The following is a 14420-nucleotide window of genomic DNA, read 5'->3' as shown; positions in this document are numbered from 1 at the left end:
GTAGATCGAATAATCGACTTTGTATAGTAGCTTGGTCATCACGTCTAGGGTTTATCAAAGTTGTCGAGTCTTGTATATAAACGTCCCAAGGCACCCATGAATAACACACACACAACATTCATTTAATCTTTACATGGTATCAGAGCATAGATCCTTTTAAGTGGTCTAGGCTTCTAAATTTCTTTGAGTTTTTTGGTTTATACTAGTTTCTTCTTTCTGTTTCGTTTCTTGTTTGGAAGTTTCGAAAGTTTCTTGTTCGTTCGATGGGGACGACACTAAGAAGATTGTCGAAATCGGCGTGACCGGTGATAAAGATGTTGCTGTGTCACCTTACTCTGTGTTTGCTTCTGATAATCCAGGGGCGCTGATCACCTCGGTGCAAGTGAAGGGTGATAATTATAACGAGTGGGCTACAGAGATGTTGAATGCTTTGCAAGCGAAGAGAAAAACGGGTTTCATTGACGGGACTCTAAAAAAGCCGTGTGAGGGACAGGCGGATCTCGAATCATGGTTGAGTGTGAACTCAAAGATAGTAGGGTGGTTGAGGACATCAATTGAGCCTCGTGTAAGATCGATGGTGACGTTCATCAATGATGCCCACAAGTTGTGGGAAAATTTGAGGGAACGGTTCTCAGTTGGGAACAAGGTGCGTGTTCATCAGTTGATAGCTAAACTGGCGGCATGTAAACAAGATGGGCAAGCGGTGATTGACTATTATGGATGACCTGCTAAGATGTGGGAAGAACTCCAAACCTATCGACCTCTACCGGCGTGTACGTGTGGAGCAGCGGCAGCATATGAAAAGGAGAGAGACGAAGAACGAGTTCATCAGTTCGTGATGGGACTATACGAGTCAAGGTTTGGGCATGTCGTGACTGCCATCATTGAAGCGGACGTGTTACCGGATCTCGGAAAGGCGTATAGCAAAGTTATTCGAGAAGAAGATAGACTGAACTCACCTAACGCTCGTGAACAACAACATGAAGCTGTTGGGTTTGTGACTCGCCTAGAGCAAGGAAACGGTGAATAAGTGGAACTCGACGTGAGTCTCGTGACGGAGGTAATTTTGGAGTTCAAGGCTCTAGTGGAAACAGAGGACGTGATAGACTCTGTTCTAACTGTGGTAGAGCTGGGCATGAAAAGAACTCTTGTTGGCAGATTGTGGGTTATCATGAATGGTTTTCAGAGAGAGGCTTTGTCAAAACAAACGGGCGTGTTTCGGTGCTTTCAAATCTCCAAAACACTTCTCCATATACCATTGGTTTTGTAGATGGAAGTGTGACATTGTCAAAACAAACGGGCGTGTTTCGTTTGTCAGATCGTATTAGTTTATACGATGTGTTATATGTACCTGATTTGAATTGCACGTTAGTATCGGTTTCAAAGCTTTTGAAGCATTCTAACTATTTTGCCTTTTTCACCGATGTGGTGTGTGTTTTACATGACCAGTTTTCGAGGACGCTGATGTGAGCCGGGAAAGAACGTGATGGAGTTTATTATTTTACGGATGTGCAAGCTGCTCGAGTAAACAAGACAGTTCGGAAAGTTGATGGAGTTTTGTGGCATCAACGGTTAGGACATCCCTCGTTTTCCGTTTTATCTACTATGCCTTTGTTTTCCGGTGTTTCTGTTTCTGCTAGTCCAAGTCCATGTGAGACATGTTTTCGGGCTAAGCAAACTAGAGAGATGTTTCTGATAGTATTAATAAAAAAAGAGAGTGTTTTTCCTTAATTCATGTTGATGTTTGGGGTCCGTATCGTATTAAAACCTCCAATGGCGCATCTTATTTTTTGACAATCTTGGATGATTTTTCCCGAAGTGTGTGGACGTTTTTGTTGTTAGAAAAATCAGAGGTTAAGAGTGTTCTTCAAAACTTTTGTGCCTATTCGGAAAAACAGTTTGGGAAGGCAGTTAAAATGGTTAGGAGCGATAATGGAACAGAGTTTCTTTGTTTGACATCTTTTTTTAGGGAGAAAGGTATTGTGCATCAAACGACTTGTGTGGGCACACTGCAACAGAATGGTAGAGTGGAAAGAAAGCATCGTCATCTCCTCAATGTTGCAAGATCCTTGTTATTTCAAGCTCACTTGCCTACAAATTTTGGGGAGAAGTAGTCTTAACTGCGGCACATGTTATCAATTTGATGACAACAAAACTGCTTCATAATAAATGTCCGCATGAGGTGTTATTTGGACAACAACCGGTGTATGATGATTTGTGGGTGTTCGGTTCATTGTGTTATGCACATAAGCAGATTCGGGACAAAGACAAGTTTGTTCCTCGTAGTAGAAAGTGTGTGTTTGTGGGGTATTCGTACGGTAAGAAAGGTTGGACATTATATGATTTGGAAAACAATGAATTTTTTGTCTCTCGTGACGTAATATTCAAGGAGGATGAACTTCCCTTCTCTGCTCAGCCAGAACCAGAACTGCCTCATGATGTTATATTCGACACATGTGATACTGATTGGTTTGTCGATGGATCAGCAACTATTGGAACCAGGGGGAGTGTTAGTAACACCGAAAACAGGGGGAGTCCCCAGGATAGTGGTTTGGTTGGTAATGTTGTTGAACCAGAAGTAGAAGAAGTTAGTCCAGCCGAACTTGATGGTGCCATTCTCAAAGTTGGTCCCATTTTACCATCTGGTTCCTTGGCGGCTGTTGATGGTTCTACTGACCAAAACTCTGTTATCTCGCAGCCCGGCCCTGACATGGGACAGGGCAAACGTACGAAAATACCGTCTGTTCGTTTAAAAGATTATGTGTTATACAACGCAGTGGCAAGTAACTCCGCTAATCACGTTCTTCCTGACCTCTCCACCAGCGATTCTCGTGACATGTTCCAAGGTACATCTCTTTATCCCCTCACTGATTTTATCACTGACGCTCGGTTTTCATCTCGGCATCAGGCGTTCTTGCAGCCATTAGTGCAGCGGTTGAGCCACGAAGTTTTAAAGAGGCTATCAAAGATAAGCGTTGGACGAATGTTATGGGTAAAGAGGTTTGAGCTCTTGAAGAAACCAAAAAATTTAGTGCCGCAGATTTGCCTCCCGGGAAGGTTGCACTTGATACAATGTGGGTTTATAGAATCAAGAGTCACTCTAACGGGAGTATTGAACGTTATAAGGCACGACTTGTGGTGTTGGGAAATCGACAAGTTGCTGGTCAAGATTTTTCTGAAACCTTTGCACCGGTTGTCAAAATGACAACGGTGAGAGCTTTGTTACGTCTTGTGGCTGCAAATAATTGGGAAGTGCATCAAATGGATGTGCACAACGCTTTTCTTCATGGTGATCTTTGCGAAGAGGTGTATATCAAGCTTCCACAAGGTTTTACATCTTCATCTCCAAATAAAGTATTTCGCTTACACAAAGCTCTTTACGGATTACGACAAGCTCCGAGATGTTAGTATGAGAAGCTATCTACAGCTCTCGCAAAGGCTGTTTTTGTTCAGTCTTATTCTGACTACTCTTTGTTCACCTACACACGTGGGAGTGTAGAGATTCGGGTCTTAGTTTATGTTGATGATCTTGTTGTTTGTGGTAATGATAGTGAGGCCATTCGCAAATTTAAGAAATATCTTGGGGAGTGTTTTCGTATGAAAGATTTGGGAAAACTTAAATATTTTCTCGGCTTTGAGATTGCCCGCAACGAAGAAGGTTTTATGTTGACACAAAGGAAATATGCAGTGGATATTGTAAGTGAAACAGGATTTTTGGGTTCAAGGCCTGCTGCTACACCAATGGAACAAAACCATCACTTAGCTTTGGATACTAGTCATTTCATTTCGGAGCCAACATTGTATCGAAGACTAGTCGGTCGTCTTATCTATCTTGCCAATACTCGACCTGATCTTTCTTATTCTGTTCACATCTTGTCACAATTTATGCAAAAGCCGCGGGAAAGGCATATGGATGATGCGTTACGTGTAGTCTCGTATCTTAAAGGAACAGCAGGGTAAGGTATTTTACTCAGTTCTCGTTCAGACTTGGAACTCTCAGTTTATTGTGATGCCGATTGGGGTACATGTCCGCTCTCTCGTCGTTCTTTAACCGCCTATGTTACTTTGCTTGGTGGTTCTCCTATCTCTTAGAAGACTAAGAAACAAAAAGTGGTGTCGCAATCGTCTTGTGAAGCAGAGTATCGTGCAATGTCTATTGCCACACGTGAGATAATGTGGTTACGACAACTTCTTAAAGATTTGGGTTTTCCACCAAACGGACCTTCTCGTCTCTTTTGTGACAGTAACTCTGCGCTTTATATTGCTGCTAATCCCGTTTTTCATGAAAGAACAAAACATATCGAGATCGATTGTCATCGGGTACGTGATGCCATCAAGAGTGGAGTTCTTACAACTGCACACATCGGTACTAAGGAGCAATTGGCTGATCTTTTGACTAAAGCTTTGGGGAAAGTTCAGTTTAGTAATCTAATGTCCAAGTTGGGCGTTTGTAATCTACACGCTCCATCTTGAGGGGGAGTATTGGGCTTAGTATTGTATATTGGGCCTCGGTAGTAGATCGAAAAACCGACTTTGTATAGTAGCTTGGTCAGCACGTCTAGGGTTTATTAAAGTTGTCGAGTCTTGTATATAAACGTCGCAAGGCACCCGTGAATAACACACACACAACATTCATTTAATCTTTACATCACAAGAAAAAAAATTGTAACAAAAATATCACAACAACATTGTGATGAATATATGTTGCAACTATTTTGTCATAATCAGTTACGAGAAATACGAGCAAAAAAGAGTAACAAAACCATCATAATTACCGATTAGAAACGGAGTATAATAATTTCTCTGTTATATCAATGACTCTTCAATGTTTTTGTTGCTAATCAAAATTTCTAAATGACAACATCTCAAAAGATTTAGCAGGCATTATTGGTTTGATATTTGAATAGAGTTTTAAATATTTTAAATGTTACATAAAATCAGTTATTATTAGATCAAATTTGGATTATTGGATTCAAACATTTATAAAGTCAATAAAAGGTTTGTGTTATTCAATTAAAACAAAAGAATATAATATTGTTAATGAATTCAATAATTATGTTATTGGTTCATACTTTTATTTATTTTCTTCACAAAATAAAGTCATGGAAAATACCACAAAAATACATATATTGTTTGGAGCACTTTACAAGATTTTAGAAAATTAAACAACAAAATTATAGAATACTCTGAATGGTTGGAAGACCGGGTGAATGGTTGGTCGGCGAAATATCTATCAAAGGGTGGGAAGGAAATTTTTAATTAAATCAGTAGCTTTTGCCCTCCCAACCCATGTCATGTCATGCTTTAAACTTCCCTAGGATTTGACGTCCAAGTTAACTAGTGCCATTTCAAATTTCTGGTGGAGCTCCAATGATAAGGATAGAGGTTTACATTGGGTGGCTTGAGATAAGTTGTGTGAAGGTAAAGATAATGGAGGTTTGGGATTTAGAACCTTGGATAAAAAGGATGTGATGCTCGCTAAACAGTATTGGCGATTGGTCCAATTTCCAAACTCTTTGTTTGCTCGGGTGATGAAGGGTCGGTATTTCCGGAACAAGCATCTGTTTTTGGCTAAGAAGCCTTATTCACCGTCTTTTGGTTGGAAGAGAATTTTTTGACCAAAGATCTAGTGATGCGTGGTGCAATATGGATCGTCATATTGCCTCTAATATTTTGGTATGGCGCGATCCTTGGATTCCTGATCAACATCCTCGACCCGCTAATGGTCGGGGTAGACTTTTGCACCCAAATTTAATGGTTGATCACTTAATTAATCCGGTCACCAGAGAGTGGCATCTACCTATTCTTCACGAGTTTATGGATCCGGAAGATATTTCGATTATTCTGAGAATGACAAGAAGCAGGTCTTTAAAGTCGGATCGGTTGGGATGGCACTATGCTAAATCTGGGAAATACTCGGTGCGATCTGGTTATGGGTTAACTAGGGAGATGTAGAGTTAGAATATGGTCCAACATGTATGGCTTTAAGAGCTCACGCTTGGAAACTCCATGTCCCTCCAAAGATTAAGCATTTTTTCTGGAAAATTGTCTCTGACACTCTTCTAATGACGGATCTTTTAGCTCATCGCGGTGTCCCGTGTGATATCAGGTGTAAAAGATGTGATTCAGCGTGTGAGACAATTAATCATGCTTTGTTTTTGTACCCTCGCTCGGGTCAAATTTGGGGTTTGACACCGTTTCAGGTTTCTTCAGGGGGTTTTCCTTATGATTCCGTGTATTTGAATCTTGACTTCATCTATTGGGGTGGAACATCTCTCTCAGGAGATCGAGAGTCATTTAATCAGTTGCCTTGGATATTATGGTCGATTTGGAAGGATAGATATAAAAAAGTTTTTCAAGGGACGTAGCTCGCCCCGGATGAGGTGATTACTCAGGCTGCAAGTGAAAAAATATTATGGGAGGATGCGCAATCTCAGGCAGGGATTCCATTCGCTAGTTTTGATACTATGGACTCTTTGATTCCCTCGAGGCTTCCGGGTCATGGTCTTTATTGTCAAATAGACGGCTCATGGAAAGCATTTGAGATAAATTCAGGCCTCGGTTGATGGTGTGGTAATAATAATGCCTAGACTTTATTGTTGGGTGCTAGATCTCTCTAACAAAGTCCTTCCCCGCTACATGCAGAGTTGGAAGCTCTGATTTGGGCTATAGAGTGCATCCTTGCCAACGTCGTCTCCTGTCAGCATTTTGAGACGGATTGTGCAGATATAATCGAGATGGTTCATGCCCCAGAGGATTGGCTGGCCTTCTCTAATATTCTGGATGATTTTCAGCTTCTTCTTACCGCCTTCACTCACTTCTCCTTGTCCAAGATTTCTCGTTCGTTGAATTTGAAGGCGGATTGTCTTGCCTGGTCGTCTATATCTTTAATTTATGCAATTTCCTTTGTAAACTCTTTCTCTCCAGTTTTGGCTACCAACCTTGAAGTTATTTTCTAAATAGTGTTTGGTTGACAAAAAAAAAACTATAGAATACTCTCTAACAATCCTTAAAAATCTTTCACTTAATCACTTTTGATGATTTTGTTGAAGTCTTCAAAATTCTTTATTAACTTAGAATCCAATAACAAATCTTTTAAATGAAATTAGGGAATAACCCATGCCATGTGAAGATAAATTTTAATTTATATAGTTTTATTAATAGTGAAAATACATACCTTTATTTAATTTTCCTAAGAGTGTTCACTAGGTTTCAAAAATATATAATGATTGTGTAGTATCTTACGAATTATTGGGTTTCCTTGTCAAATTGGTTTAATTGTTTTGGATTGATGTCTTAATAATATTTTAATATATATATATATATATAGTATACATAACATTTTACCATCATTCTAATATATAAGGTAAACATATAAATAAATAAATATTTATATATATATATACAGAGTATTTAAAATTTTAATTCATATAAATTGAATGGTTTATATTTTAAATTAATGTGCATTAAAAACAATGAGGCATTAAAATTAATGTGCATTAAAAATATGTAAAATATTAATTTTCTTGATAATAGAGGACTTAAAAGTATCAAAATTTGCCAACTTTAGGTATTATAAAATATTTAATTGTGTTTGGCAATTGGTTTAAAGAGAACAAGGATAGTCAATAATGTGTTTGATAAATGTGATAATATAATAAAAATAAATAAATAAATAAAATAATAAAGTGACTGATTTTTTTTTGTCAACCAAATACTATTTACAAAAGAAAAACACTTTTTAAATATATAGACGATTTTACTCTTTTGTATGCGAAAATATTTTGAGATTGATATAAATGTGCATGATTCAGTTATATAAATTCTAGAAAAGGTTTGAAACATTCATAGACATTTGATATTTGTGTTCTTACTTTTAGTTTCTACAAAAGAAAAAAAAACATGGAATTTTATTGTTAACTGTGTTTTATGTTCTATTTGTTTATAAAACAAAGGTGCTACCCTAGTAGATTATGAGTGACGTATGGTTAAATGGGATTAATTTCAGGACCTATCATCAGTTAAGTCAAGAACTCCTACCATTAGTTGCATATGTCCATGACACAATCTTTCTTTGCATCATCTCCAATGGTCCTCTATTTTTATCTCTATAATAGAGGTGAGTTTTACTCCAACCCACTTCTATTCTCACCTCTAAAATAGAGATTGCTATTTTTTCTCTATTTATAGAGGAACCCTATTTTCTTTTACAAAGGTTCCTCTATAAATAGAGGAAAAAATAGCAATATCTATTTTAGAGGTGGATTGGAGTAAAACTCACCTCTATTATAGAGGAAAAATAGGAAAAATCATTTGAGATGGTCTTAGAGCATGTGCATTTGTGAGAAACCCAAGGAGTCTCCCACCAATATAGTATTAATTTTTTTAGTGTAGAGAAATTTGAAAAACCTTTCTTGATTTTGTGTGTCTATTGGTGAGAAACTAATTTGAGTATCTAATTAATATAATATTAGTATTTTTAATGTAACTTAATATTTTTCATTTTATTTTATTTGAATACTTATTTTGTTATTTTGTTTTGCAAAAAAATTATTAGTAATATTTAGACGTAAAAAATTACTTATTATAAATATTTAATTTTATTAATTAGTTATATTTTATACCATATATCATATTATATCAATAACACAATTATAAATACTAATATAGTTAGTCACAAAGTCACAATACTAATATATTTTTTTCAACTCTCATAGTTTTTTTAATCATACTAATATTTTTATTATATCAACTTATATTAATTTAAAATAATATGAATGTATATTTTAATATTATTCATTAGAGAATTTGTTAAATAGCTAATCTTTTTTATGATTTACCAAAAAAGAAAATATTTAAACTATTTAATCATTTAAAGAAGTTATTGAAGATTTAGTTTATGATCAAAAAATCTACGTACTTAAAAAGTGAAACTTGTTAAAAAGTGCCATTTGTCACCACTCACTATGTGACAGCCTCTCATGGGTTTCTCAAATGAGAAATTTGAGAATCTATTTTGGGCTTTTTTGATTAAAAATTTACTTTTTCATTTATTTTAATTATGAGAAACTCAACAAAAACCTACCAATACACATGGTTTTAATTTATGCATTTTTGGCCACGTGTTATTCGTCCACATGTTATTAAGTTATCATAGTTCACCATCTCGAATGCTAGCCGATCTGCCCAATTATACTCGATCAGCTTATCGAGTTCGATTGTGCTGTCTCAATAGATTTTTACAAATGAAATTTGCTCTTTGTGCGATAGGTCTTCTTTGGTCAATGCTTCTCACTCGATCGTTTGTGTTAGTTATTATTGAAATCAACTCTTGAAATATGTTGCTATGGAACAAGTACATTAAGAAATTCACATATCATATATCCACCTAGATGAAAAAGCAAATACATAAAGTTTTTATTGTTTAAAGGGGTGTGTTTTCAGGGGTTTTTTACATTCTTTTCAGGGTCTTTTCCATTTTCAGGGGTTTTCACATTCTTTTCATCTTTTCTTAATTGCTTCTATATGATTCTATCTATCATTTTTCTCTACGACTCGTTTTTTCTTCTGCTTTCTTTACCAATTCTGCATCCATCACTTTTTTTTTGAAGCTCTTTTATGCATATATCTAAATGGCATTGAACTTTTGGATATATCGGAATACACAGTTATGGAAAAAAGCCGGGACGAAAGAAGAAAACTACCGAAAAGGAAATCAGATAGACGAGAGGTAGATCGAAAACACAAAATCTAGTCTACCATACCCAACACTAACAAGAACTACTCCTTTGTCGTGATGAAGACGACCTCGAGCTCTTGACCTGAGTTAGCAGTTCCTGTCTTCAACCAAAGCATTAGCCTGCCGAATCCTAGAACATATCTCCTGGAATAGACTTGATTTTAGATAATTGAGACCCTATCCCTCGACTCCCAGATCTAGCAAGAAGAGGAGACTCAAATTGAACCCTCCTTTCCAACATCTCTCACCCTAGACTGACCAATCTTCAATTCAATGAAGGGGATGCCAAATAGTAGCGACGAAAGACAACCACTGATCTTAATTAAGCCAAGCATGTCTTTGTTTCTAATATCTTCATCACACCAATATACAAACATAATGCTTGGGGATGTCATGTCAATAACTCAACCGTAACTGATCCTACATACCTTAAAATCTTGTCATGCCAATAGCTCAACCATATATAACTGATCCTACATATGCTTTAAAATCATGTTGGCGCAAATTTGTGTGGACATTGGCGGGGGACTATTTTTTCATGTTTTCAAGTTTTGCCTCCTTTTCTTTCATTAAGAATTTTTATACGAAGAAACGAAATATTAGATATATGATTTAAAAAAAATTAAAAAAAAAAATGTGTGTATAAATAAATATGCGCACTGCTCATTACAGTGCACGATAGCATGAAGTAGTACTATTAGCAAATTAGCATCGTTTACTTTTCACTGGTGCCTGAATAAAATTACTTAAAACCAAAATATATCAAAAACATAAAAAAAATCCAATATTTATTTTATCGTTAATTTTCCCCTAAATTTTCGATTTCTCCGATCGACGGCAAAAAAAAAAAAGGTTCTCGAGTTTTTCGCCGGCAAATTCCATTCCACGATGTGTATGTCAATCGAAGAAAGCTCTTCACTTCATCTGAAACCCTAATTTTTAGTTTGTTAGATCCACAACAAATCTCTCTCTTGATCTGTTTCTTTAGCTCTGGAAGAAGAATTCGCCAGCATTGTTGTTACCCATTTTTACCCAGTAAGATCGCTTCTTGTATCTCTCTCTCTCTCTCTCTTGCTCTTTTAAGATGAATTTGATTTTGTAGTGTGTTGAGAAATTTTAGCGAATCTTAAGTAAAAGGGCTTTTAATGTAAATCTTTACTTGAAAGGTTTTGTGTTGAAGTTAATAGCTTGCATTTGAGGATGTACCTCTGTTTCAACTGATAAAAAAAAGGAGAGATTTTTAAGCTACTTTGACTTCAAGATGAGTCTTTTTTAGATACCCAAATCTACTCGAGGGTTTTTGTTATTGTATCAGAGTTAGCCGTAGAGAAGTGGGGTTTTTTTTTTTTTTTTTTTTTTTTTTTAAAGCTTGAGATTGATCTCGAATCCTAAGTTTTGAGCAAAGATGTGATCTTTTTAGTGATTGGGATGGGTTCTTGTTTTCTGAGCTAAAATTGGTTGTCATAATAATGTTGTGTTTTGAGCCCTTTGGATTAAGTATTGGGTTATGTTGTAGTGAGTGACCCGAAGATATTTAATTTTACTCTGGTGAAATGTTGTTTGCAGATAATGGTATATATGGTGCGTGTAAATGGACAATTTTGTGCGATTTAGCTGCCCAGAACGGTCTTAGTTTCCTTTTTCAGAACTGTTGGTGGTGAAATTGAGCTGATTCTACATGGAAGCATACAGAGAAGAGGCTTTTAAAGCGAAGCAGATCGCTGAGAGAAGATTTGCTGAGAAGGATTTCGCAGGGGCAAGGAGTTATGCCTTGAGGGCGAAGTCACTGTTTCCAGATTTGGAGGGTTTGTCACAAATGCTCACGACGTACGAAGTTTATTTGGCTTCTCAGAGTAGGCGCAGTGGGGAGATTGATTACTATGCAGTTCTCGGACTAAAACCATCAGCTGGAAAAAGAGAAGTTAAGAAACAGTACAAGAAGATGGCTGTATTGCTCCATCCCGACAAGAACAAATGCGTTGGAGCTAACGGGGCATTTCAGATCATATCTGAAGCTTGGGGTTTCCTCTCAGCTGAGTTTAAGAAAAGCACTTTTTATTACAAAAGAAAGAAAGTTATCGATTCCATGGTGGTTCAGAAGAACAGTACAGAGTATGCCCCCTCACCCGCAGGTTTCGATTGTTGTCCACCAGTTTCAGAAAGACTTGATACTTTCTGGACGGTATGCACCTCTTGCAAAGTGCAGTACGAGTATCTGCGGAAGTATGTGAATAAGAGGCTGTCATGTAAGAACTGCCGAGGAGCATTTATTGCTGTGGAGACTGGGCCGGCTCCTGTTAGTGCATCAATTCAATATGCAGCTCCATCTCATACAACAAGTAATGGCTATGGAGGTCATGGCTATGATGCTGTTTCACGTATGCCTACCAATTCTACTTATTTCTTAGGACAGTATCCTGCACATGGATATGAATATGTTACAAATGAGTCATATGACTGGAGCTCATATGTGGGAACACCTCCTGGGAATCTGGAGTCAAACCGCATGTCTTCAGTATCCAATGGATATCCTTATAAGCCCACCAATGGGGTAGCCTGTAGGGGAAGGAAAAAAGTTAAAGAAGGCCCTAACAGGACGAACTCGATGAAAAGCATGGCCTCTGAGCTAATATATCCAAGCCCAGCCAATTGGTCTGCTGATCCGTCAGTGATTAAGGCCAGCAGACCTGAAAAGAAGAGGAATATTGGTAATGGATCTGTTGAGAACATTACCAAATCTAATCCAGAATCAAAAGCAACAAATTCGGATGCAAACATGGAACATGAGTTTAAACATCCTGGGCAAAGTTATGGTTCAATGCGACGGTGGTCTTCTGCAACAGGATTGGATGCGCGGAAGCTATTGATTAACAAAGCTAAAACAGATATTAAGCAAAGACTAGAGATTATGAGATTGGCTTCAGAGGCAGCGGCGGCTACTGAGGACGCGGCTCCCCTTGATCAAATAAGTGCCTCCTCCAAGGTAGGGGATGATGTATCCAGAATAGGAAAAACAGTTTCCTCTGGTCATCAATCTGCTCGGAAAATAAACGGGCCTATAACAGTTCCAGACTCCGACTTCCATGACTTTGATAAAAACAGAGCAGAGGAGTGCTTCGAGGCTAGGCAAATATGGGCAATTTATGATGAAGATGATGGTATGCCACGGTTATATTGCATGGTCCGCGAAGTACTCTCTGTGCAACCTTTTAAGATTGACATAGCCTACTTGAGCTCCAAAACAGACATCGAGTTTGGTACAATGAAATGGGTGCAGTACGGGTTTACAAAGTCATGTGGACATTTCAGGATACGAAACACTGACATAGTTGACCATGTTAACATATTTTCCCATCTCTTGAAAGGCAAGAAAACAGGAAGAGGCGGTTGTGTTAGGATATTCCCCAAAACCGGAGATATCTGGGCTGTGTACAAGAACTGGTCACCAAACTGGAACAACTCAACTCCAGACGAAGTGAGGCACCAGTACGAAATGGTTGAGATCCTTGATGAATATTCTGAACAGTTTGGGGTTTGCATCGCCCCGCTCGTGAAAGTAGAGGGTTACAAAACCGTTTATTGCAGGAGAGATAAGGAGGAGAGCAGAAAGTGGATACCGAGGAGAGAGATGCTGCGGTTTTCTCATCAAGTGCCATCTTGGTTTCTTAAAGAAGAAACTAGTGGTGTGCCCGGAAACTGTTGGGACTTGGACCCAGCTGCTATACCAGAGGAGTTGCTTTCACACTGAAGCAGGAACTCATTGATTATCATTCACTGTCCCTGCAAGAGACAAGAGTAAGAGCTTTTATATCATCAATGTTTAACGGTTTTTGACTCAGTGTAGAAACCCAACTCTATATCCAAAAGATTTGTGGATTATTATTATTATGTCAGGAACTATATATACAGGCAAGCCTCTGTTTGTTCATTGGAGCTGTTGTATTAGCAAATGTTGAAGTATCAAACTTAGTCTGACTTGTTGTTTGTTTTTTACATTACTATATTTCCTTCTTTCTGTATTAACCTTGGTATAAAATGTAGCCAAAGGTCATTCTGCTTTTTACTTGTCACTCTTGCTTCAAAAAAGTTTGGCTAATCTATACTAGTATACTACATGTGGTTACTCTGGTTTCATCAGTTCCATCGACTTCAATTTGTTTCAGATCAAACAGTGCTTTTGTACTTGTATAGTTTTTTATTTATTTATTTTGGATTCGGTTAGAAACGATCAAATATATACACGTGAAGCTCCTCGTTATGTCGAACCTGGTAAGAGATTAAGCTCTTGGGGAAGAAAAAGACAGAGATAGAAACGTTGTCCGAGAAGAGACATTAGTTAGTGTCTTGTAATAACTATCATCCCCTTGTCCCTCCACACAAGAGATCTAGAACTCCCACGGGGCAACCTAAGCGTCAAGTCTGCTCCCCCAAAACATTGAATCTCAATTCTAGTAGTAAACCACTTCAATACCTTTTTGATCATTTACTAATCAGTAGTCACCAAACCCCAAACAAGTGCATTTTTAGCTTAAGGTTGATTATGTATAGTAATGTCATATTAAGTAATTGTTTCGTCGATTTCAAATCAGATCCTTTAGGTGGAAAACACTTTAAAACAAGCATAGAAATTTTGAAATCAACTGCAAGAGTTAAATAATAAAAAACGAAAACTGCAAGAATA

General features: G+C 37.4%; 1 protein-coding gene across 1 annotated transcript; it reads left to right on the top strand.

Moving 5' to 3' along the window:
• The first annotated feature begins 10384 nt into the window (after positions 1-10384).
• LOC104724014 (uncharacterized) lies at positions 10385-13802 on the top strand. The gene is made up of 2 exons (XM_010442466.3): positions 10385-10774; positions 11306-13802. Exon 2 carries the CDS (start codon positions 11418-11420, stop codon positions 13485-13487), a length of 2070 nt encoding a protein of 689 aa, XP_010440768.1. The 5' UTR covers positions 10385-10774; positions 11306-11417; the 3' UTR covers positions 13488-13802.
• Positions 13803-14420: the final 618 nt, after the last annotated feature.

The sequence above is a fragment of the Camelina sativa genome, chromosome 11 (assembly GCF_030686135.1).
Source record: "Camelina sativa cultivar CO46 ecotype springtype chromosome 11, ASM3068613v1".
Taxonomy (NCBI): Eukaryota; Viridiplantae; Streptophyta; class Magnoliopsida; order Brassicales; family Brassicaceae; genus Camelina; species Camelina sativa.
This window is presented reverse-complemented; position numbering and strand designations above follow the sequence as displayed.

Bases quoted from the DNA above. Each gene is read 5' to 3' on its own strand.
- LOC104724014 (XM_010442466.3), top strand. From the start codon at position 11,418: ATGGAAGCATACAGAGAAGAGGCTTTTAAAGCGAAGCAGATCGCTGAG.